This window comes from Petaurus breviceps, unplaced genomic scaffold (assembly GCF_028583685.1).
Source record: "Petaurus breviceps papuanus isolate PSGF00001 unplaced genomic scaffold, PetGlider_PUasm1.0 90503, whole genome shotgun sequence".
NCBI lineage: Eukaryota > Metazoa > Chordata > Mammalia > Diprotodontia > Petauridae > Petaurus > Petaurus breviceps.
Window position 1 is genome coordinate 2573003 of NW_027187265.1, and position 25106 is coordinate 2598108.

The 25106-nt window shown below is 43.1% G+C and overlaps 2 protein-coding genes across 8 annotated transcripts in view; one reads left to right on the plus strand and one right to left on the minus strand.

Annotated features, from left to right (window-relative positions):
- Window positions 1-20061, plus strand: part of NCOA5 (nuclear receptor coactivator 5) — a 31800-nt gene extending 11739 nt beyond the window's left edge. For 4 of the 6 annotated variants that reach the window (XM_069062730.1, XM_069062733.1, XM_069062729.1 and 1 more), the window contains 6 exons: window positions 10365-10760; window positions 11529-11665; window positions 11988-12114; window positions 12957-13156; window positions 15961-16290; window positions 17152-20061. In XM_069062730.1, coding sequence (XP_068918831.1) covers window positions 10365-10760; window positions 11529-11665; window positions 11988-12114; window positions 12957-13156; window positions 15961-16290; window positions 17152-17753 — 1792 coding nt within the window. In that variant the 3' untranslated portion in view covers window positions 17754-20061. Of the gene's footprint in view, window positions 1-10364; window positions 10761-11528; window positions 11666-11987; window positions 12115-12956; window positions 13157-15960; window positions 16467-17151 lie in introns of those variants that run through there. The other 2 variants (XM_069062732.1, XM_069062734.1) reach the window with 2 other exon arrangements.
- A 374-nt stretch (window positions 20062-20435) lies between these two features.
- The window catches only part of SLC12A5 (solute carrier family 12 member 5), a 40867-nt gene continuing 36196 nt past the window's right edge, over window positions 20436-25106 (minus strand). For both annotated transcript variants that reach the window (XM_069062727.1, XM_069062728.1), the window contains exons 22-26: window positions 24636-24758; window positions 24353-24549; window positions 23849-23863; window positions 23467-23600; window positions 20436-23130 (exon numbers count right to left, since the gene is read on the minus strand). In XM_069062727.1, coding sequence (XP_068918828.1) covers window positions 23039-23130; window positions 23467-23600; window positions 23849-23863; window positions 24353-24549; window positions 24636-24758 — 561 coding nt within the window. In that variant the 3' untranslated portion in view covers window positions 20436-23038. The remainder of the gene's footprint in view (window positions 23131-23466; window positions 23601-23848; window positions 23864-24352; window positions 24550-24635; window positions 24759-25106) is intronic.

The window sequence follows — 25106 nt, forward strand, 5'->3', positions numbered from 1 at the left end:
ATGAAAAGTGCAGCTTAAGAGGGTGCTGTCCCTGTGTCACACATCTTTTTTTCATGCACATTTGGGTTACCGACTTGGAAATGAAGTCTGCCAGCCCTGTCAAAACCTCTTTTGGAAATGCAGGGAATTTTCCCTGCTCAGTTTCTCTTCTGGGTATATACAAAAGATATGGTCTTGATGTGACTCTTCAGGACATAAGCCTATGTTCCTGTCTTTGTCAAAATGAGAAACTTCAATTTTGTTACCCCTTCCACCAGAAGAGGATATATTGTATCCTCTCTGCCTCTACAGTTCACAAGTGCAGGCTGTATTTTCATTTTTGTTGTGGATTGCAGATATATTCGTGCCTAATGAATTTAAGGAGTCAAGTGAATTCAATATGGATTTGGGCTTTGGACCTAAGCTAAAATACAAGTTTACTATGGTAAACTGAATATCACTATTATTTCAACATAGGAAGGGATACAGTGTATCCTTGTCTGTACAGTTAACAACATGGGTCACTACTTTGTGTACCTTAGCTTAACTGAACAATTACATTGAACATAACCATTTGGGGGTAGAAGGTGCTATATATTGTCAGCTTCACTTCATAGGTGGAATGATTGTTATGTGGTTTTGCATGTGTTTATGCCTGTATGCTCGTGTAAGGTGAGGTGAGGAGTATATTATTAGATTCTATATGTACCCATGCTACACATTTCAAGCCATGCTCTGGGTGCATGATTATGCTTCAAAATTCAGGTCTTTTTCCATTTTGACTGTGCCGCAAAATGAAGTGACATTGTAAGTACAGCCACATCTACTGTCACATAGATCTGTGCAACCTTGTGAGTTAAGTGCAGAGTGTTAAGTACTCTGGTTATGCTGCAGATTTGGACAGATACATTGGTATGCTTAGTCCCGCTTGTTCAGAGACCTTCACTCCACTATAGCCACACACAACCGTTGATCTTGTCACCACCCAGAAGTGTTCCAGTGCCTCTGTCATTAACAACTGTTCCTCTGTCATGTCATTATTGCCTATCCTTCCATCTTTCCTTATGTCTTAACTGTTCTCCATTAGCTAGTCACTCTGCCCCCTTTTTCCTTGGCTCTCACCCCTGCTTTGACCTTTCTTTGTTTAAAAATCTTGACCCTATAGTTAACCAATTCATTTTGATATTGTCCTTTACCCTTAAGTCTCTTCCTCCATATCCTTCCACTACTAATCCTTTTTTTAACCCCAACTCAAGATTACTCCAACCATGCACCTTCTTTCCCAAATACTTGTTGCTAAATAATGATGAAATCATAGAACTGGGCTGAATGAGTCCATTATAAATTTATGTTATCCAGTCTCAACTGAACCCTTGCTATGCACATCGATTCTCTTACTCTTTCCTAGTTGACTCTGTCATATTCCTCACATAGTCTATTCCAAACTTTCTCTTTTCTCATCAAAATACCTACACAATTCCTCCCCCCAAAAAACAAACAAAAAAAACTTACTAAAAACAAATAGCCAAAAAAATTAAGTCCATCTGTTGCAAGCTTTTGCATCACACCAACTCTACACTCCAGATCACCTCAATATCTTTTCCTGTTCTCTTCTTTTCTTCTTCTGTCTTAAAGGAAGTAGTCTTTTTTCCTAGCAAATGCCAGCCCCTCTATTTCTACCCTTAGTCCCACCCCCTTCCTCTTTTAGGAGGTTGCCCCTTCTGTCATTCTTTTTGTCTTCCTAATCTTCAATTTCTCCTTAACCATCTCCTCAAACTATCCTCCTGTATCTCTCCTTTTTATAATCAAACTTGTATTTAAAAAACCAAACCTATGTTCATTGTTTCTATTTTCTTACCTCATAACAACCTGTTATAATCTAGCTTCGGACCTCATCACTCAGTGGAAACTTCTCCCTTGAAGTTACCAGTCATCTTTTAATTGCCTTATCTAATGTCTTTCAGTTCTTATCCTTCTTAACCTCTTCAACATTAAACTACCCACACTTACTTCTTCATGGGTTTTGTGACAATGCCCTCTCCTGGTTCTCCTCCTATCTGTTTGATTGCTTGTTCTCTTTGATGAATCATTATCTTAATTTTGTCCTGTGTCCTGTGCTTCCCTGTACCCTAGGGCACTTTCCTGGACCCATTTCTCTGGACCCACTCACTGTCTTCTTAATCTCATTAGCTCTCATGGGTTCATTTATAACCTCTGTGTAGATAACTCCCATATCTATATATCCAACCCCACTATCTCTTCTGAACTTTGGTCCTGCACCACCAACTGCTTTTTTGAAATCTCCAGCTAGATATCCCAAAGGCATCTCCAATTCCATGTCTAAAACAAAACTCATTACCTTTTCCCATACACCCTTCCCTCTTCCTAGCTTCCCTGTTCCTGTTGACAGTGCCACTATACTTATACCCAGATTTAAAACCTCAGACATATTGTCACCTACTTACTTTACCTCGCAACCATGATGTTTCCATTTCTTGTAGATAATGTATCCATAATCTCACTTGGATTCCTCCCATTCTTTTCCATTTCTCTACATGCCTAGAGCTACCAACCTAGTTCAGATCCCCTTTCCCCTCTCCCCTGAATTATTGCAATAGTCTCTTAATTGGTCTCCCAGCCTTCAGTCTCTCCCCTTTCCAATCTGCCCTCTGCTACCAAAGTGATATTCCTAAAGCACAAGTCATATCAATATCCTGTTCAAGAAGCTCCAGTGGTTCCAGTGTCCATCTAGGATTAAAAAAAAATTCTGTTATTTAACTTTGAAAGTTCTTCATAGCATGACTTCAGCTTCCCAGATTTTCATACACTCTTCTGCCCAGTCTAGCCCTCTTGATATCCTTGTATAAAGCATGTACCTGTCTCCATGCCTTTGCAAAGACAATCCTCTGTGTCAAGAATGAACTCCTTTCTCAACTCTACTTTGTTGAATTTCTAATTCAAAATCTTCCTTCAAAACTCAAATTGCACTTCTTTTAGAAGTTTGGCCTCATTACCCCCACCCTAAGTTGCTAAGTGTCCTTCCCTAGGAATTACTTTGTATATATTTTTGTTGTTCTGTGTGTACATGCTCCTCCCTGCCCATTGAATGTAAGTTCCCTGAAAGCAGGAATGCTTTTGCTTTTGTCTTTTCATCCCCAGGGCATACCACAGTATCTAGCATGTAGCAGGCACTTAATAAGTGCTTGTGAATGAATGAATGAAAGGTGTGTTGTATATCTTTTCTGTGTATTTTAGCACAAGTAAATGTTTAGACAGTGTGAGACAACTGCAAAAACTCAGCTGAATTTCAGTAAACCCAGTTTGTCTGCTTTCCTTCTTACCTCATACCTCGCTGCAATTGTGCTGCAATTGTTAGGTGGACTCATCTGTTTTCTTCTTGCTGTACTTCACATCCCAAGTAAACATGTAAATTAGTCCTGTGTTTCTGGTTTTTCTCTGGCATACAGATGGATATCCTATATCCTATCTGTCTATGTTAAAACTAAAGAGTTCAAGTGGAAACTGACTGTGGTTGCCAAATAAATTGAAAGTGGATATGTTAGGGGCAGCTAGGTGGCCCTGTGAATAGAGCATCAACCCTGGAGCCAGGAGGACCTGAGTTCAAATTTGGCCTCAGACACTTGACACAGTTACTAGCGGTGTGACCTTGGACAAGTCACTCAACCCCAATTGCCTCACCCTCCCTCCTCCAAAAAAAAAAATTACACATCTGTTTTGGGGCAGCTAGGTGGCACAGTGAATAGAGCACCAGCCCTGGAGTTAGGAGGACCTGAGTTCAAATGCAGCCTCAGACACTTAACACTTATTAGCCATGTGACCTTGGACAAGTCACTCAACCCCAATTGCCTCACCCTCCCTCCTCCAAAAAAAAAAAATTACACATCTGTTTTGGGGCAGCTAGGTGGCACAGTGAATAGAGCACCAGCCCTGGAGTTAGGAGGACCTGAGTTCAAATGCAGCCTCAGACACTTAACACTTACTAGCCATGTGACCTTGGACAAGTCACTTAACCCCAATTGCCCTGCCTTCCCCCTTCAAAAAGAAACAGAAACAAAAAAAAGAAAGTGGATATGTTGTGTATCCATTTTTGAAGAAACACTAATTGGTATAGCTAATGTTCCTTGACATGAATGACTTACAGAGGAAATGTACTGTTCTCCCGTCTAATATTCCTGATTATACTGCAGAGAGTATTCACACTGTGTCACAGGGAGGTACATTTCCCTTCCTCTCCTCCCCAAGAGATACTTACAACCACTGTAGTGGTATCTATGTGTGTCACCTACAAGACTAAACAATAAGGAAGAAGGCAAAAGACAATGTGCTTCCTGTTAATATGGTTTGAGAGGGATGCTAGGTATTAAATTTATTAATGACTATTTAGCCAAACACTTCTATCATTTCTCATTGATGATTGATCATTGTCTGTGTCAGGGAAATAACTAACTACACAAACCTTTTACCAAAATATTAATGAAGAAGATGCATTTTCTAGCCTTAGATGTACCATCATCAGTAGAGGGAGAGTAGTGTTACATCTTTTTGAAATAACCAAAAATATAAGCAGTGTTATTTAGAAACTGCCTTTTAAAATGAACACTAGTACCCTTCCCAAATGTAAGCGTGTATCCATGTAGATCACCACTTTATTTCTCTTAATGTCACCTTCCTAAGAAATGAGTTTTAGATGAGGTTTGGGGAGTGAGGTAACAGTAGGAATTGGCCTACTGTTTTATTATAGTAAACAGTGGGGACAACTGGGCTAATTCAGATTCCATTTTAGAATCAGTCTTCCTCTTGGTAATATTTTGCTCACTGGGTTCCCCAGCAGGCTGTCATAACATGATGCATTTTTAAACAGCCAGGCTGATTTGTTCCAAAAAAAAAAAAAAGAGGAATGTGTTTATTCACCAAAATCCTTTCTGAACATACTATCTAAAAAGAAAAGTGAATGCTAATATCAAAAAATAAAGCTTCTCCTTTAATTAATAACGTAGTCCCTAAAGCTAAATAGATAAAAGAATGTATTCACAATACAACCTCTAAATAATTGGGTCAGTATTTTTGTCATCTCTCAGATAAGAGTTCTGGATAGATAGGACTTGATAGTAACATTTCTAGTGTGTGGTTAGTCTCGCAAAGGATTTTGTCACTTCTCTTGGAGGTGAGTATCAGGTACTATCTCTGCTTCAAATGCTCTCTTCCAACCAAAGCCCACAGTTATCACTGAAGACACTAAAATGTTGACAGGTACAGTTGGTGCTCGCATAGATTTTATGTGCCTCAGGATCCTTTCTCCTTGATTATTATTTTCTTCTACCTTAATAAAAATGGTGTGCCATTTGCTATCTCTTCTGAACAAGAGTATTTGCTTAGGTTGGTACTTAATTCTTCCTCCTTTTTTCATTAAAAAAATGGTATTTAAGTGCTAGAGCATCTTTGTTTTGTAAGGTTATCTTGTTTTCTTGAAAATGGTGAAATGAGCTCCAGTAATTACAAAAGCTTTCACAGGATTGTCGCCGCTTAAAATGTCTAAGGTGGGCTGGACATCTGCTAGCTCATCTTTCTGTTAAGTAATATCTCCTGAGTGAGTCATAGGTACATATTGCCCTCTGTTAAAGTGTTTTCTAATCATCTTGACTGGAAAGCCACACCTTCAGATGACTCTACTCTACATGCGGGATTCTGCTTTGGAACAAATTCAGATCAGAGCTCAGTCATCACTGAATCATTGGGCTCTTACAGATCTAGGCCATTTGGTTCCCATTTTGGATTTAGCACATCTTATCATGAGTGATAAGGTGTCAAATAGTAATGCTAAACTCAGAGGGATTAGGCATTAACTCCCTGAAAATGCAAGGTAAAGATAAGGACTGTGATGATAGCAGGTACACTCCATATTTCCCAAGCATTTCCATATGACCTGAAGAAGAAAGAACAAAATTATCCTTAATATCATATTTGGATTATTTTCTCTCTACCATTTCGTCTTTAATTTTGGAAAACGTGTTGAATCTGTCCATCATCAAGAATCATGGAGCCTGAAGCTGTCTTGTCAACAGAGCACCAGTTTATTTGGACTGATAAAATTCTTGTTGTGTTTTATTACTACCAGCTCCTTGATGTGAGTCAGGCATATCTATAGGTAGTCTTCATGGTTCTTTACTCCTGATGTGTTATCCTCTGTCCTGTAGTACTTTGATAAAGCATTCAGTCCTCAGTGAATGTCATCTATATCTGGAATTATGAATCTAGCTGAGAGAACAAGAGATTTTAAATTAATGCCTGGAGGAAGACAAGTTTTCTCCCCAGAGAGAAAAGCAGCATGCTTGTGACTTGATTTGCAACATATGAGGGGACTTAACGATTTACTATATTTCCTTTCCTCAAATCATGTACATATCTGTATTCCTGGTTTCTAATGGAATCATGCAACCTTGTGGCAAATAATGAAGCTCTCACACAGAAGACAACCATTCTGAAAGTTGTATTTATATGTGACAACAGAAGCTTGAATAACTGATGAAGGAGAATTCTCACAGAGAATAGATCAGGGAAAGAAAAGCTAGTTTCCCAAGGCAAAGGAACACATGAGATAAGATGGTAAGTAGTAAGAAACAATAAAGAAGACATTGATTTCAGCCCCTCCCTCTTCTTCCAAGAGGATTGAAGAACCAGAAACCATTCTGGATATGATACCCAAGACCTCGTTGCAGTATCCTATTTCTGAGGCATTAGTTCATTTCTCAACAGAAAGAAGATCCAAATAGCATCCCCAGATTCATCAATCTGTGCTTCCCTTTATATTTTGGACCTTTAGGCACCTGAATGGAAAATGCAAAATGGAATGGAAAGTATCTACTGCTTCAAAAAAAAGACAGCTTAGACTGGCAACCTGGGTTTTTCATATCTGTCCCAGTCCTCCATAATGGACATGAGAACACCCCTTGGGTAAAAAGTGTTGTTTTCTTTTGAGTAGGAGGGAATTTGGGACATAATTTTGGAAGTGATTTTTTTTTAACCTGCCTGTATATGGTCTATAGTCTTTAACCCTGAAAGTCTGTAATCACTGGTCTCTCTTTAGCCTCTAATAACCTGGTACCTGAAGAGGTGTTGAATTTGTTTCTTTTACTGAAACACCTCTAGTATCATGGGATGATGTTGTGAACCTTATTATGCTTAAGAAACCTGCTTTTGAATCACTTGTTATCTAAGGTCAAGTCTCTCACACAGAAAATTTTATTCTGGTGGCACTTTGAATCCTGCACATTGTAATTTTCTTATTGTTACCAGTGTTCTTGTTTTGAGTAAGATGTAGGGGGTGGCAGCAGGGGCTATTTTGTTCTGGGTTGGTTTTTTTGGGGGGGGGGGGGGTTAAAGTGAACCTAAAGCTTTTTTGTCCCTGTATGAAGAGCAATCTTGCATGCTATTCATCTTCCAAAGGAAAGAAAACTACTTGCCTTTTCATTTTAGAGTAATATCTTCCCTTCCATTACCCCCCACTATTCCTTTTCCTCTTTCCTATCTTTCTGCTGTGACTATTAACTTTTCTACCTTTTTACTCAGCAAATAATTGAGGGAAGCATTAGAGGGTTGTTTCAGATGGACTTTAAAAACTCTTGTGCTAAGGGGAGGTCTTATCTGTCATAAACTGGAAGTCTGAACCCATTATTTGGGAATCTAGGCTAAAAGTCAGCCTCCAGAGAAGGAGACCTAACAGGTAAGTGAGGTATATTTCCTTGGAATCAAGAAAAAGAAAATTTAACAGAGTTTTTTCTTTTTCCTAGTTATTTGCACTTGTACTACAAAAATGTGAAAATATGAACTTTTTACTTTCTCCTCTCCCCCAGGCCTTTTTGAGCCTTAAAGCTGGTTGTTTGGCTGGCTGACTGACTCTGTATGTGTTGGGTGTGTGTATCTGTGGTCTGTGGTCTGTCAGGTTACTGATCTCTCTGAGTCCTGGGAGCCAGCCGAGAACACTAAAAGCTGTTGCCAACTCTAATGACTGATTGCAAACACTCCCCAGGGTGGGTTTATCCTCCCAATCCATAATGGCTTCAAAATACTCTGCAATTGCTTCTTCCCACTGGGCTGTGAATATTTGCCCACATTTTGTTCATCAGTACCACACAATATAATGTGAGAGCTGCCTGGACTGATGAAGAGTAGGCAGAGGCAAGAAACTTTAGGTAGGTAGGTAGGTAGGTAAGAAGGAAGGTAGGAAGGCAGGTAGGTAGATAGATCTGGGGAAAAAACAAATTTATGTGTACTTTTCCTCATTTAAATACCCTAATATTCTGTTATTTTTTGCATTAACAGGTAATATAGAAATACTAGCAAATCTCAAAAACATGGATGACCAGTGCTTATCTTAGGATCTCATTTGGTATTTTAAATTACTTTTGCCCTGTAGTCTATGTCAGTGGAATGAAATTCAAGTTTCTTGCCAAATTATTATGTTATCAGCAAACATTTTTATGTACCTGCCAAGCTCTGTGCTAAGGATAGAAAGAAATACAGCATTCTGGCCTTTTGAGAGGCTTACCACTGTATAAGATAGAACTCTAAAAAGATAACAATGTAAGAACTCATGCTAGGTTGTCCATAACTGGTATGGAGATTAAGTACCACCATCTTACTATAGGAATTCAGAAGAGGACAAAATTGCTAGTGCCTGGTTGGGTAAGACTTTGTAGAGGAAAGTGAGCTTTGATCTGGGTCCTGAAAGGAAAAATAGGAATTAGACAAATAGAGATTGGCATTGAGGAGGAAAGGGAGTAGAGATTATCCCAGACAGGGGAAATGACCTGAGCAAAAAGGCAGAGGCGGGAATATGCATATAATGTATTTGAACAATGAACAAAACTTTTTTTACTATATCTAAGAATTCAAGTAGTTCACAAAATTAGAAAGGTAGAGACCAAAATGCAAAGGTCCTTAAATATTGGGGTAAGGAATTTTGGGTTTTTAGAATGGAGAGTTATATATGGAGGCAGAATGTTTCAAGAGGGGCAGGTAGGTGGCACAGTGAATAGAGCACCAATCCTGGAGCCAGGAGGACCTGAGTTCAAATCCAGATTCAGACACTTAACACTTAATAGCCATGTGACCTTGGGCAAGTCACTTAACCCCAATTGCCCTGCCTTCTTCCCCCCTCCAAAAAGCAAAAAAAAAGGGGGGGGGGTGACTAGGTGGTGCAGTGAATAGAACACCGGCCCTAGAGTCAGGAGGACCTGAGTTCAAATCTGGCCTCAGACACTTAACACTTACTAGCTGTGTGACCTTGGGCAAGTCACTTAACCCCAATTGCCCTGCCTTTCCCCCCTCCAAAAAAAAAAAAAGAATATTTCAAGAAGATTAATCTGGTATCAAGTCTAGAATCAAGTGGAGAATGAAAACTGATGCAGTAGTTGCAGTAGTACAGGCATGAAAAGATAATAGGTTGATGACAGTGGAAAGGCAAAGGGAAAGGATGAATAAGAAAGGAATCATAGAGGAACAGTCTATCAGACTGGGTAACTGAACGTGGAGTAGGAAGGATAAATTAAATAGGACATAGAAAAATTTTTTGCCTTGTTGAACGAGAGACTTATGACAATGAAATGCATAAGTCTAGAAGGGAGTGGGTTTGAGGTAATGAATTCCATTTTAGACATGTTATACTTAAGATGGTGGTGGCATATCCAGAGGGAAATATCTTCTAAAGAAAATCCATTTGGAGTCACCAAATGCTCTCTGTGATATGATAAAAGTCATTAGTCAATGCATAGAGATTAGTGCTCCATATAAATCTTTACCTAAAAGCTGCACAAAGTAATCTATGTTAAGGCAGTACATAAATTTGTTTGTCTCCTTACAGCAATCTGAAAAATCTATTTTTGTTGATCTGTTATACCTTGCTGTCCATTTCCTTTAAGTTTAGTTTGATTATGCCGGCAGTCATTTTAACCATAATTTTCTAAAAGCTGAAGACAGTCATCACTCACAAAATTGGTTTTTCATGATCTGCCTGAAGGGCATAATATTCTTTGATAAAACCTCATTATTTGGTCACATGTGACCTCTTTCATCAGTTTGTCCCTTTTCTCTTTCCCTTGTGAGACTCTTACTGGATAGCCATACAGTCCTTCCTACGGGCATTTTGTTTTTTCTTTGTTCTGTCAGAACTCTTTGAACTATATATGATCAAATGGGGAGACTGTCTTTAAAAATCCAGCAGTGTCCTAGCTACTCTTGTCTGTTTGCTCTGATTTAGAGAGTAGACTTTATTGGGTAGTGTCAGTTTGGCTATACCAGGTATATAAGAGTTGAAGGGCCATTGCTGTCTTTTTCATCACAGTACTTTCCTGCTCCCTTCCCCACAGGGATCCATATGGTTTTGGAGATGGTCAGGATGCAAGACGGGATCGGTCCCCAGTTCGAGGCAGCCCAAGGAGAGAACCCAGGGATGGCAGGAATGGCCGAGATGCCCGAGACTCCAGAGACATGCGGGACCCCAGGGATGCCAGAGACATGCGGGACCCCAGGGATTCTAGAGACATTCGGGACCCCAGGGATTCTAGAGACATGTGGGACCCCAGGGATTCTAGAGACATGCGGGATCCTCGGGATATAAGAGATCTCAGGGACCTTGGAGATCCTCGAGAGCTGAGAGATCCCAGGGATATGAGAGATCTGCGTAATATTCGGGATGCCCCACGAGACCCTATGTATGACAGATACCAAGATGTGAGGGATTCACGGGATCCTGCCTATAATAGGTATGTGGCAATTTTGTGTGATACTGGTAAGATCCATTCTCTATAAAAATCATAAGAAGGACAGTATACACATGGCTTTACATTCTAGGAACCCAGGAATAAGATGAGGATAAAGAGGTTTGTTCTTACATAATGTGCTTGTTATAGCCACTATAGAAGCAGGAACTGTCCCTTGTAGTGGTGGGCACTTGGTAAATACTTTCTTTTCTTAGTAAATTAATGTTTGTGGCTGAAATGAAGCATATTCATGTTTATGTGTGGAAAAAACAGATTTATATTGTAGAACATAGGTAGTTTGGGGAAAAAAACAGGAGTAACATCTATATTGCTACTTTTTATTGGAGAGGACTGTAGTACAGATAATAGTGCTTTAAGGTTTGCCAGAAGCATTACAGATATCTCATTTGATCCTCACAACAACCTAGGAAATAGATGATACCATTATCCCCCATTTTACAGATGAGGAAACTGAGGCAGACAGGTTAAGTGACTTGCCCGAGGTCACACAGCTAGTAAGTATCTGAGTCTAGATTTGAACTCAGGTCTTCCTGACTCCAGATCCAGTGTTCTCTCCCTTGCGCCTTCTAGCTATCTCTCTTACTGGAGAGTCATACTTCCCTTCTCATGGGCATTCTGTTCTTTCTTTACTCTGTCAAAACTCTGACCTATGTATAATCAAATGGGGATACTGTTTTTAGAAATCCAGCAGTGTCCCTGCTTCTCTCTTTTGTTTGCTTAACTCTCAGTGCATATTTATTTACTTTGCAGGAGAGAAGAATCATATGACCGTTATCTGCGCATGGAAGAGTATTACAGAAGGAAGGATGACACTTATTTTGATCGTTACAGAGATCACTTTGATGGACGAGCTCCCCCAGGCCCAGAAAGTCAGTCCCGTGCTAAAGGTTGAGTGTCAATTTTCTTTAATAAAAATCATGTCTGTCCCATTTTAGGTAGACAGAGTAGGATGAAATAGTGATAGTAATTCAGCAGCATGACAAATTTAATAACTCTTTACTGGGAATGAGAGGGAAAGGGGAAAGATTGTGTTTCTAGGTATTTGGTACAAATAGTACAAAGATGTCTGTGTCTGACCACAAGTAACTTAGAGCCTGTTATAAGACCTTTGTGAAGTTGAGAAAAGTGGTAGGATGCTGTTAAAAAATGTGAACATTACTGGTTCTTTAGTGGTCATTCTTCAACTTTTCTTTGACTCTGTCCTTACAGAGCGTCTGAAGCGTGAAGAGCGGCGTAGAGAAGAGCTGTATCGTCAGTATTTTGAGGAAATTCAAAGGCGATTTGATGCTGAAAGGCCTGTAGATTGCTCTGTGATCGTGGTCAACAAGCAGACAAAGTAAGAGGCCCTTTGGAGACTTCTCCTAAATACAGACCAGTTACTTGAATATTAGATTACTATTTGTGCCATAAGGGACATGAGCTATATGGTGATGGTGTGCCAGTTCTGAGCTCCCCAGCACATTCTGCCACACTGCTCAGGCAGTACATCCATTGCTCACTGAGCATCCATCACTGAGCTCAGCAGAGAACAAAGACTTCTTTGTAAAGGGCCATGACCTTGCAATGCTGCTAGTCTTTTAGTGTTACCAAAGCAAGAGAGTTCACTGCTGTGCTGTGTTCACCTCTGTTTAACATTCTGCTCATCAAAAGGCTGAGTGTCTGCTATGGGACTGAAAGGAAAGAGCATGGTGGGATATAGATTTGGTCATTTCCATGTTATTTTTCATGAAGTGCCTAGAGAATGGCTTCTTATGCCTTATAGTTTGAGATTAAAGAGCTTATTCCAAACCAGTGACAAAGAGAAGGAGGTGTAGAGACACTGAGCAGCAGGCAGACTCCGTGGTGCACTATGAAAAGATGTTCACTTTTTAAAGTGTAGACAGCTTTCTTTTGACCAAAGAAAACTGCGCATGGCAAGTCATGGAAGGCAGAGTAGGAGCTGAGAGACTTGAGTTTGAGCCCCTGTTCTGCCTCTAATTCATTTTGTGACAATCTCCCATTTCCCTTTCTGTAAAGTAAGAAGGTTCAACTAGATGGGCCTTTAAAGCCCCTTTCCACTCGAAAAAAAATATGGTCTGCATAGAGGGTAAAGTGGGAATTGAAGACAATTCAAGAGCAAAGTCTTTATAGATTGGTAGGCCGTGAGTGTATACTAACCAAGGCCATGGTTATTTCCAGAGACTATGCTGAATCCGTGGGGAGGAAAGTTCGAGACCTAGGCATGGTGGTAGACCTAATTTTCCTCAACACAGAGATGTCACTGTCACAGGCCCTGGAGGATGTTGGCAGGGGGGGATCTCCTTTTGCCATTGTCATCACCCAGCAGCATCAAGTTCATCGATCCTGTACAGTCAATATCATGTTTGGTACTCCACAAGGTATGGCTACTAGTTAGAAGTTATAGGTCAGTCACAGTCAGAATGACTTCTTTTATCCCTCTATTCCTTATCCTGCATTCCTCCATAGACACTGGCAATCAGGATCAGAAGTAGAAGGGAAGAGAACCCAGAGACAATGATAATTAATGGTTTCCAGTTATGAAATATGACCAATAAGGCCTGGCTTTAGTGGTTTTCTAGGTAATTACATGATGTATTTGGGATAAGAGCAATTATAAATTCTCTTGTCCTTTAGATGATGCAGGTAAGGGGGAGAAGAGGATACAGCAAATAATACCACTCTCAGCCATCTTGTTAAGCTGCACCTTATTTCTACAGTGTGGACTCATTGTACCCAACCTCCATGGTAATTCAAAGAACCCAGAGAAGGAGTCAGATGATCTGAGGCCCAGCTCTAGTTCCAGCTCTACCACTGAACTGTAACTCTGGAAAAATTACATCCTTCTCTGGCCTACTTTTTTCCTTATCTGTAATGAGAGTTTCATTAGATTGTCCCATATAGCTTTGACATTTTATGTATGCTGATGTTCTTTGTTTTAAGTCTGACATTTTATGGTGCACTAGTCTTTTAAAACTCTTCTCATTCCTTTCAGAATATCTTCTTCAGTTATGCCAGTAATTCACAGGAGTCTGTCCCCAGGAAGGAGCTGATTGGATATTTTTATACCTTGATTGAATAGGCTCCATAGGGACTATTAGTCCTAATAGTGCCCCCCAGGACTATATTTAAGAGGCAGCATGGTGTAGTGGGCAGCTAGATGGTACAGTGACTGCCAGGCCTGGAATCAGGAATTCTCAAGTTCAAATCTGGCCTCAGACACATATTAGCTGTGTGACCCTGGGCAAGTCACTTAAGGCTGTTTGCCTCAGTTTCCTTATCTATAAAAGAAACTGGAGAAGGAAATGGCAAACCACTCCAGTATCTGCCAAGAAAATCCCAAATGGGGTCACAAAGAGTTGGACACTTGAAACCCTTGAACAACAACATGATGTAGTGAGAAGAGCACTAGATTTAAATCCCACCTCCAACATTAGCTATGTGATTATTAGCCAAGATATTTAACTCTTCAGCCTCAGCCTTCCTTAATTCTCCCACTTGCTAATGACCTTCCACCTCAGAACACATAGAATTTTGTTTTGTAGCTCCATAATGCTTGTATTATGTAATATTGTATAATATCTGTAATGCTCTCTTCTACCAAAATGTAAGTTCCATGAGGGCATGGACCATCTAAACTCTACTCCCTCATTCCTATCTCCACCCCAGCACAGTGCTTTGGTATTTAATATAGTTTCTATTTAGACAATAGGCTTTATTGGAGTTCAGGAAAGAGAGTTCAGGAGGAAAAAAGATGACAATTGGAACAGCAGAAGAAGACTTAAGAGCTAGAGCTGGGTCTTAAAGAAAGATGGAATTTTGGGGCGGCCAGGTAGCACAGCGAGTAAGAGCACTGGCCCCAGCGTCGGGATGACCTGGGATTGAATCCGGGCTCAGACACTTAGCACCCACCCAGAAACACCTGGCCGTGTAACCTTGAGCAAGTTACTTAACCCCAATTGCTTTAAAAAAAATTACATTTAATTTAAAAAATTAAATTAAATTAAAAAAAAGAAAGATGGAATTTAGATAAATGAAAAGAAAGAAGAAGATATTTGAAGGAGAATGAGTACAAGCATGATGGTAAAGGAGGTGGGATTTTATGTCTTTCTCCTCATGACATTGTCTGAACTTTTCCTTTGTACTTATTCTATCTTGTATCATAGATATTTTTACATTTGTCCTCCAGTAGATCAGAAGCCTCTTGAGAGCAGAATGTTTTTTTAGTCAAATTTTGTTAGATATTTCCCCCAGTTATCAAGCACTATTTTTTCTCTCCCCCCCCCGAAAAAAAAATATAAAACAAAACAAACTCTTCTGACAAATATGCATAATCATGCAAAGCAAATTTCCCTATTTACCATATCTAAAAATGTGTGTCTCTTTGGAAGCAGGGTCTTTGTTGCATCTTTGTATCTTTAGTACTGAGTACATGGCCTCTCGCATAGAAAATACTTAATAAATATTTTTTGCCTGTGAATCCCTACCCAGCCTTCCTTAGAGGCTAGAAGAAACTTCTTTGTAAATTGAAATGTTAAAGAAACATTAGCTATTTTTAATTTTGTTGTATTTGAATAATGCAGTCTTCCTGCCTACCTTCTAAGGAATAGTTTAGGTCCCACAAAGCCACATAAGGGGGACTGAGTGGGTTAGGTTGACATTTTATTCTTAAGAGTGCAGTTAGTCCTAACTGAAGGAGTCAGACATTTGACTCAACTCATGGGCTAGTGGCAGGAGGGGGCCGACATCAGAGCAGAAAGGAAGAAAAGATACTTCAAAGAGTATGGGGACAGAACATTCTGCTTTTGTTCCCCTACAGATGCATTGGCCCCTGGAAAGGCCTCCTGCCTTCTTTCTACTTGTTCTCATTGATAGTGCAACTGTGTATCTATTTGAAATTAATTGGGGGTATAGAAAAGGAGGTTATTGATATAACTTTGACTTTTACCATTAACCCTGAGTCAAAAGATGTTGAAACCCAGTCCTTGCAAAGCTACTTATTCTCAAACCAAAGTTACCATTCACCGGTTCCTGGTCTCTCTTTGCTCTTTGCCTTTCCCATCACTATAATGATTTTCTTGTTGGTTTAGGGTCAGGAAAGACAAGGTGGATACCAGCCCTGAAACTACTCAGAACTGTCAGTAGGAGGAAATAGCTCAAGTGCATGTGTTGTTCTTTCTCGCAGAGCATCGTAATATGCCCCAAGCAGATGCCATGGTGCTGGTAGCAAGGAACTATGAACGCTACAAGACTGAATCTCGGGAGAAGGAACGAGAGGAAATTGCCAGGCAGGCAGCCAAGATGGCAGATGAGGCCATTATGCAGGAAAGGGAGAGAGCAGCAGCAACCCCCATGGAGGAAGGGGTACGAGGAGGCCACCCACCTGCCATCCAGAGCCTCCTCAATCTACTGGCTGATAACAGGTACCTCACTGCTGAAGAAACAGATAAGATCATTAACTATTTACGTGAGCGGAAGGAACGGCTTATAAGGAGCAGCACAGACCTTCTGCCAGGTGAGCTGTGTGGCAGGGCCAAGGTGACATTCTGATTCTGCATTGCTAATCTCCAGACCCGGATGGGAAGGGTGGTGCTGATCCATATTCTGGGGGGAGTGGGTCATCCTCTATAGTTAAGCAAAACAAAACAAAACACATTAGCTATATCTGAAAAATATATGCCTCATTTCACAGCTCATTCACTGTCTTTGCCAAGAAGTGGAGATATGCTTCGCCATTGTTTTTCTGATGTCACGATTGGTCACTACATTGATCAGAGTTCTAAAGTCTTTCATGGTTGTTTTCCTTTATATTATTGTGGTTGTAGTGTAAATGGGCCTCCTGCTAACCCTGCTCTCCTTACCCTCCTTACTTAACCTACACATATTCCAGATGGAAAAGAGAGGTTTGCTTTGGTGTATAAACACCAATTCCCATCCTTTGGTTAATGTTTTGGAAGAGACAGTGTGGCGTAGTGGAAAGAGTACTGGCTTTGGAATCTTATTTCTATTATTTGCTCCCTTTGTGACCTTGTACAAGTCACTTCACTTCTCTGGACCTCAGTTTTCTTCATCTGCAAAATGAGCAGGTTGAACTTAGATGATCTCTAAGGTCCCTGCCAACTCTAAATCCTGTGATAGAGGATGGGGCTAAGGCTGTCAATTTCTTAGGCCCACTCCATTAATTTTCTTCGGAAACTGGAGTACTTTCTAAAAGCAACAGAATGGGCCAGTCCTTTGGGGAAGCTTAAGCCATAACCATTATAGATTAATAATATAAATGTTAAGCATACTCCACACTTTCCCCTCCCTATGCTTCTTGACACCCCTGCCCTTGCCTGGGACTTGAGCTAGAGCCCTTTGTTTTCTGTCTTTTCAGCTACTATTTCCGGCCAGCCCCTTGGGGCAACTTCGGGCACTTCACTGAAATCCCAGTCCAGCCTGCCTAGCCCCCAGCCTCTCCAGAGCAGTCAGGCACTCCCTCCGGCTACACCAGCTCCAGCATCAGCCCCCACCCCACAGCAGGAGCTTCAGGCCAAAATCCTCAGCCTCTTTAATAGTGGTGCCGCCACTGCTGCCAACAGCAGTCCTACCCCTGTCACAGCTCCCCCAGCAGGCACACAGAATCAGAATTTTGCCACCATGGCTAACAACCAATCTCAGCAGAGATCACAGGCCTCAGGCAACCAGCCTCCAAGTATCTTGGGACAAGGAGGCTCTGCCTGCAACGTAGGCCCCAGGCCCGGGGCTCCATCTCAAGGGCTCTTCGGCCAGTCCTCCAGTCGCCTGGCACCTGCAAGCAATGTTGCTGGCCAGAGGCCAGTGTCCTCCACATATATCAACTTTGATAACCCAAGTGTACAGAAAGCCCTGGACACCCTGATCCAGAGTGGCCCTGCTCTCTCTCACCTGGTGAGTCAAACCACAGCACAGGTGGGACGATCCCAAGCCCCCCTGGGATCCTACCAGAGGCATTACTGATGCTAATCTATCAATCCCACCCTCCCTTCATCCTCTCACTTCTCCCTCCTCCAACCATTTACCACATTTTTAGAGTTTTTCCGAGGATGCTCTGCCCACCTGACCACATCCACATTGAGTGTCATGAGCCTGTACCTTTCCTTCCCACACCCAGCTTTGTTGATCTCCCTCTAAGGGCAGAGTCTGATAGGCTCCAAAATTTACAGAGCAGAAGCATAGGTGTTTGACCTGAGTTGGCAATCAGGCATTCTTTGGGTTTAGGGGATGAAGAAACTGACGCCTGGGTTTGGCCCTTCTTTAGGCCAGCAAAAATAAGTTTGTGCCCCACTTAGTTTTGAATGTCATTTGTTTATCATGGTCCAGAGCCAGTGCCTCTGCTCATTCAAACAGCCACCACCCTCCTTAGGAGGAAGCAACATTGAAAGGAAAGCTTGCCAATTTAACACAACACAAAACTATATTCTGCAAAACCTACTCAGGGGGGAATCAAGAAAACAATTGGCAAACTGGGTTTGAGTAGACACAGTGTCGCTGAAGTTGCCTTCTTCCCAAAAGAGAGGTGAAAGCTAGAGGGAGAGAGGCCAATGTGGGGTTTAATAAAATCTTCCCCCAGGGTTTGGGGAAGGGATTGGCCCCAGTGTAGCCATGGCCATTTCAGCCTGTTCAGCATTTTTGCATTTAACTTAGCCATCCTCACAGACCAAATAGTTCCACTTACTAACAGTTTAGCCCCGATTGTATTATTGTATTATTCCCCAGGTCCCTGTCCTGTGACTGGCCTACTAGATTTCCCACAGGTGGTTATCAGGTGGAAGATGGTAAGGAGCCCATAACATAAGCAAATGCAGTTCTAGAACCTGGCCCTAGAATTCCATTTTCTCAGAGATTTTTTTTTGAGCAATTAACTTGGAGAAACAGACTGTTCATCTCAACCCACTTGTTTGTTTTTTTTGAGGAGAGGAGTTGTGGGCAAGGGATAATTTGAGGGCAGATGTTCTAGCAGCTGCAGTACATCTTGGTATGGACACCCAACCTTCCATTCCCAAGTTTTAAGCCTGAATGAAATTGTTGGTAGGAGAGCATCTGGCTTCTGCTCTCTGTTGGCACCAAAGGAAGCTGCTCTTTCCTTGGGGAAATGCTCATTCCACCCCTCTGAGCCAAAGCCTCTGGGGCTTAGGAGGGGCCAGGAGGTTGGGCCTCTAGCTGTGCCAGGGCCTGCAGCTGTTTGAACATGGTTTAGAAAACTCAAGGTCCCTTAGGTGGCAGCTTTTTATGTTCCAACCTGTTTGTGTTATATAGTGTTTTTTTTCTCTTTGAAACTCTTGTGTTGTTAATAAGATAAGAATATTACTTTTTAATTAAAGAAGAAAAATACGAAAATTGTGTCTGTCCTATTGGGTGGTTTTCAGTCTGAATATCTGAAATGGACCTCTCTGGGACATCCCACCGTGGAACCAAATAATGGTGTCACTGATTAAATGGCTTCAAGTGTTGCATTTCCTAGTATCCTTACCCTAAATGCCACCTTTCAGCTGCCCAACCAACCAATCTACCCATCCATCCAGGGTCGGCTGCTATCTTTGGCAGGGGAACACACCAGAAATTTTTTTTAACTTCTGGTGCAGCTCACCTAATGATGAACTCTTAATAACTACCTGTAGCAAATGCTTGTTAGATAATTATATTTTATACTAAAACACTTGGTTCAACTATAGTTTCTTCTACATGATTCCAATACAGACTCTACTCTTGTCCTTTTATGCTAGGAAAAGAATTTTGGACTTTGTGATTCCCTGTTCTATGTAATGATTAAGGGAAGGAGTTTCCAGTGTCCAATTCCTCACCCTCCTGAACAACTTCACCATTTCATCCTGACCACTCAAAAAGCAGTTAATAGAATCTTAAGCATAAAATGTGCTTTTAGAGGTGATGTTGTCCAGCCCCTTCATCTTATGAAGGAGGAAACTGAGGCTCAACTGGGAGGAAGGGACTTGCTTAGGTCTGCACATCTAGTTTAGGATGAAAATTCCAACCCATATCTCCCAACTCCAGTCAAGTGCTCTTTCCACTATATCACATTCATTTCTTTGCTGCTTTTGTTCTTCGTCCAATGGGATCTAGACTGGCAAAACAGTAGAAAAGACAGCCCAACTCTGGGAAAGGGAATTAGGCCTGGACCTTTCAGATCCTATGAAGCCCATGTCACACGGGGTTTCCCCGAATACCTGTGCCTTGTTCCCTTTTCTTTCCAATATCAACTTGTGACACCACAGTCCATGAAGGGTGTAATAAAATTCTTTTTATTGCATTTTGTGCAGACAAGAGTCTAAAAAATTAATACAGTAAAAGCTATAAAGCATTAAACAGGAGCATTCAACAATTGAAGAGAGAACCAACCCCTCCATTTTAATATTGGCACAAAAAACACAAAGATAAATACTGAGAAGGAATGCTGAATACCCAAACACTTGCACAGAAAATTAAAGGCAAGCCCAAGAATAAGAATAATAAATACTCTGGTTTTGGTTTGCAACCTGTCCTATTTACAAGGTCTTTAAACTTCTTTGCATTGCCCTGCACAGAGATCTCTAAACACAAAAGCATACTAGTCACTACAAGGCTATTGAAATATTGCACTCAGAATAAAAGTCACTTGGATGGACATAAAACATCAAGCTACAGTGATTATAAAGGTAATTTAATGAATGACTTGTGGGAACATTCATAACAAATATATTGCACATGGAGCACAGAAAAGGGAGGGGAATTTTTAGGGGTCTAAGTTTTTTGTCATCCACAGAAACTCAACCCATGGGGCTGCTGCTTACAGCTGGGATCTTAGGTCTTGCCAGCTGGGGAGTCTGGGACTAGACAATGCATTTTAGTGTCCTGATTGATGTTGGGGCTGCCTTTTCCTCCATCCTTGGGCAAAGGTCAAACAGTTTCTAGGACTGGGCTATACTAGGAGTGCCTTTGGCCAGGGTGACAGGACTTCATATTTTTCAAGCTGTATGGGGCTCCTACTTCCTGGTCATTTTGTGAAATCTGACCTGGGAACTCTAACCCATCTCCATTCCTGATCAAACTATCTCCCCCACCCTCCATACATTTATCTTGGTGTCCCACTAAATTCTGTTTCCTCAGGCTGGCAAGGGGGGAAAGGAGAGAGAGAAGTCAAACAAGACAAAGGTAGTGTTCAGATGATCTTACTTGGGTCCAAGACCCTGGCTCCCAAACAAACAAAGGAAAAAATTACTCTCACAAAGGGAGGGGGGGTAGCTGGGGTGCTCCTGCGATGGGGAGGCACTGCAGTCACAGAAGTCAGCGTGCAGGAGCAGAACCAGACAAACATGCAGTGCCTTCTGTTTAAACGGGCCCTCTCTGGGGTGGAGGTATGAGGAAGGGCGGCTAGCAGGGTCAGGTCTCACAGAACCACAGCTCCATCTCTGTTAATAGGTGAGGATAGATGGAGCTGTAGAGGAGTGGTTAGGGATGTGGATGAGGCACAAGGGCCAAGAATAGAACAATTTTGGGTGTCTGGGCAAGAAACAAGTGAAATACAGAGCCAAGAGCACATTCAGGCCTCCTACCTTCTTCCTCTGAAAGCGGAAGTCATGCAGGAGGAGAAGCACTTGGCCCCAAGGTCCGCTGCCCAGACTACCTATAGCAGGGCTCGAACAGGTTCGTATTCCCCCCCCAACGAGAATTTGGTGAATGGAGGCAAGTACAAGGACCAAATCTGGAAGCTAGAGAGAGGCTGGATGCACGGCCTCTCACTCCAAGCGGGAATCTGATGTCCCTACCCCCTCAACTTCCCAAGAAGGAAGCAATCCCTCATCCTTGAGTCTGTTTGGGGCAGGTCCGCTGGCATTTATTCTGAATACCTGGCCAGAAAGGAATTGGAGGTTCAGGGGAGGAGTAGCTGTGTCTGAAAAAGGAAGGAGGATTAGGGAGAGGAACGCTGAGGAGGGACTTGTAGGGGGCGGTGCTGGGCAGGCTCGGGCAAGTCTTTGGCGAGGAGCCCAGGAAGTTGAGGCAGGGGACAAGCAAGGAACCATCGGGACTGCCCGGGCTACTGCTCCCCAGGTGAAGGCACCGGGGCGGGAAAGGGGAAACTTCAGCTCTTGCCCAAGTACATAGCGTCCTCCACTGGGAGGGAAGCATTCTAATTCCTAAGAGACCCCGGTCCCAAGGCAAGGAGGGAGAGGACAGTAAGCGCGCATCTCAGCAACTGCAGCCGTAAGTGGAAGCTCAAATCCGCAGTGAGATGAATCCAAAAAAGTTGGAGACATCTCTTCCCTGATTACATTTTAAAAGCCGAGTGGCGCAGAGAGGTGAGAGGAAAGCGAAAGGGAAAAGAAGATAAAGGGACGGGGTCGCCTGGGAGATCCACTAATACCTAATAGCTAAGAAATCGGAGCTACTTCCTCGACCGTTTGGACTTAAGCACTTGGAGATCTATATAAACCCAACCTCCTGGTCCCAGATTACTTCTCGTCCTCTGCCTCCTCGCCTTGCCCCCCAAGCTGGAGTGCAGCCTCTCCTGTAGGCAAATCCAGTGCTGGCGTGGAGGAGTTAAGTTCATTGCGCTTCTAGTCACATAAATATGGTCACGTTAAAAATACACGGACTGTCTCCTGTACACTATGTACAGGGGCCCGACTCGGCCCCAGCCCCGCTCCAGACCCTCGGCACTGTCTGTCCTATGGGTTCTGGAGGTTCTCAAGAAGGCCGTGAGGGGATTGGAGAGGCCGCAGCTCTGGCTGGCCTTTGGTTCGCTCCAGTGATTTCTCCGGGTGAAGGAGGACGGGTAAAGCTGAGACTCAGGGACGGGGATTCCTGGCCCAGGGACTAGCTTGCGCCGTCGAGGGTGTGCCAAGACCTGCCCCGTGGCTCCCAGCTCCCTGTGCGGTCGAGCAAGGGAAGTAGTAGCCTCCACCCAGTCTAAGCAGCACAGTCGGTTTCTTCTTGTCCCCGAAGTTTCAGCGTCTCCTTAGTCTGGGCAGGGGTGGAGATATAAAAATGGGGAGAGGGGCCGACTCAATCTGTCTTTCGGGGCCCAGCCCCAGATAAGGGGAAGCTGGAAGCAAGTCGAGTCCTTCAGGGAGAGCCAAGGCTCCTGGGTTGAGAGTCCTGCGTCCTGGGGCTGGGCAGCAAGAGGGAGCTTGGGACGCGGGCAGGGTAAGGGAGTCTATGTAAACGGCGGTGGCGGCAGGGACGGCGCAGACGGAGATCCAATGGTCCAGGGCAGCTGGGCCCAAGAGCCTGGGAGGGCGTTCCCGCTCTCAGGAGTAGATGGTGATGACCTCACGGCCACCACCTCGCACTAACATCACCCGGTCCAGGTGCTCTGTGAGGACCTCGAGGAACTCCATGTCTGTGAGCAGGTTCATCAAGGAGAAAGTCGATGGCAGTCACTCAGGGAGCTAGGTTCCCCCTCCCCCCACAATCCCTGCGCTCTCCACCAGCTTTCCCACAACCGTGGGAGCGAAAAAGGATAGCCAATGCCACCAGGGGTCGCCAAGGCTGCTCCAGAGTGCCTGTTTCTCTGTCCGTGGTGCTGAACCCTAATGCCCTGTCATGGATTGAAGGCAACTGCTATGAGCAGCCCTGGGGATAGACCCCAAGACCCAAATCCAATCCCTTGTCTATCCCTGAGTCCCTAGCCTAGCCCCCAACCCAGGGCCCTGGCCTTGTTTGGCCGATAGGATACAGTTCTCGTCGCCTTTGCGGTTACGTGGTGGTCCAGGCATATTGAGAAGCACCAGCTTGGCGTCCTGCGACTTCTTAACGATGGCCTCATTCAGCCTCACAGCTGTGTGCATGCGTCTCACGTTGGACTGGTTCCTGAGGGTACCCAGGAAACGGTTTGTGAGCACAAGAAAAAAAAAAAAAGGAAGGGTCTCCCCACCCAAGTCCCAGTCAGGATCTCCCACAGTTAGGGTAACAGGGCCCAGTAACACATGTCGGGTACCCTAGGAAGAGGAGGCCCCCCGGGAGTGGCAGAATTGGGCACTTTGGGTGTTAGAATGGTTAGGGGAGCAAGGACCCTGACCAACCCAAAAAAGAAAGAGGAAAGGGCTCTCGAAACTTACAAATTCTCCCACTCACTTCAGGCAGCACAAAAGAAAACAAGAAGTAGGAAGAGGAAGAGGGAAAGAAGGAAAGGAGAGGTTGTCAGAGCAGGATGAGGGGGAGGACAGGGTGTTTATGAAACCACCAGTCCCAGCCTTGAGAAGAATGTAGGTTTAAACTTCCTCGATGAAAAAATGCACCCCCTAATACTAGACTTCCCGTTTTCAACAACTCTTTGGCTTGACTGACTCCTTAATAACTCACATCTTTGCAGCACTTCAAATTTTACAAAATTCTTTCCTCACAACAACCCCTATCTAAAAGTGAGGAAACTGAATTTCAGATAGGTTATGACTTTCCCATGGTCACAGCTAATAAGCCAGGCTTTGAACTCAAGTCTCCTGACTCCAAAACCAGTAATCTTTCATAAGCACTTTAGCTTCAACCCTCAGGACAGTGAGGCCACCCTTCCCCCCAGTCCCTGAACCTTGCTCCCCCACCCAGATTCCCAGACTTGTCCATACGGCTTCATGCTGAAGAAATCCTTGATTCCCTCTGATGAGACTGGGCTGGGTCCTTTGTTTTTCTCAGCCACCACCTTGTCTTTAGTCCAAGTGAGATGCACCTTCTCGGGAGCAGCCTCTCCTCCTTCAGGCTCCTCCCCAGGGGATGGAGAACTGCTAGGGAAGCTAGGTGCACTTTGGTCATGGATTAGCTGCACCTAGTTGGAGATAGGGGAATAGATGACCCTGGAATTTTCTACCACAACTTACAAGGCCTGCCTCCTGCCACTTCTCCCCTGCTTACCTCCTCTTCTGGCTTCTCTTCACTGTCTCCTGCAGACTCCTCAGGGACATTGAGTCGAAGTCGAGTGTTAGCTGGGTTCTTCCTCCGAATTGAACCCCGAGATTCATCTGTGATGCTTTGGATCTGATGATTAACCAGAGATATGCTTATGTGCTAAGGGCCTAGGACTCAAACTCCAAGGATACCTAGTACCAATACCCTATCATTCCTCCTTCAACCCATTACTCACATTCAATTAGATTACTCTAAATCCATACCCTTAGAGACAAATTACACAAAACTCATCACTGGCAGCCCACAGGGATCCAATGCCCATACATCAGTCACTCTAGTAAGACCCTACACTCACACTCCAAAAGGATCCAGTTATCATATTAGAAGAAAACCAAACACCAATATCTCATAACTCACACTTTGGGAGAACCTGCTATCCAACATCCCATGTGCCAAAGCTACTTAGAATCCAAACCA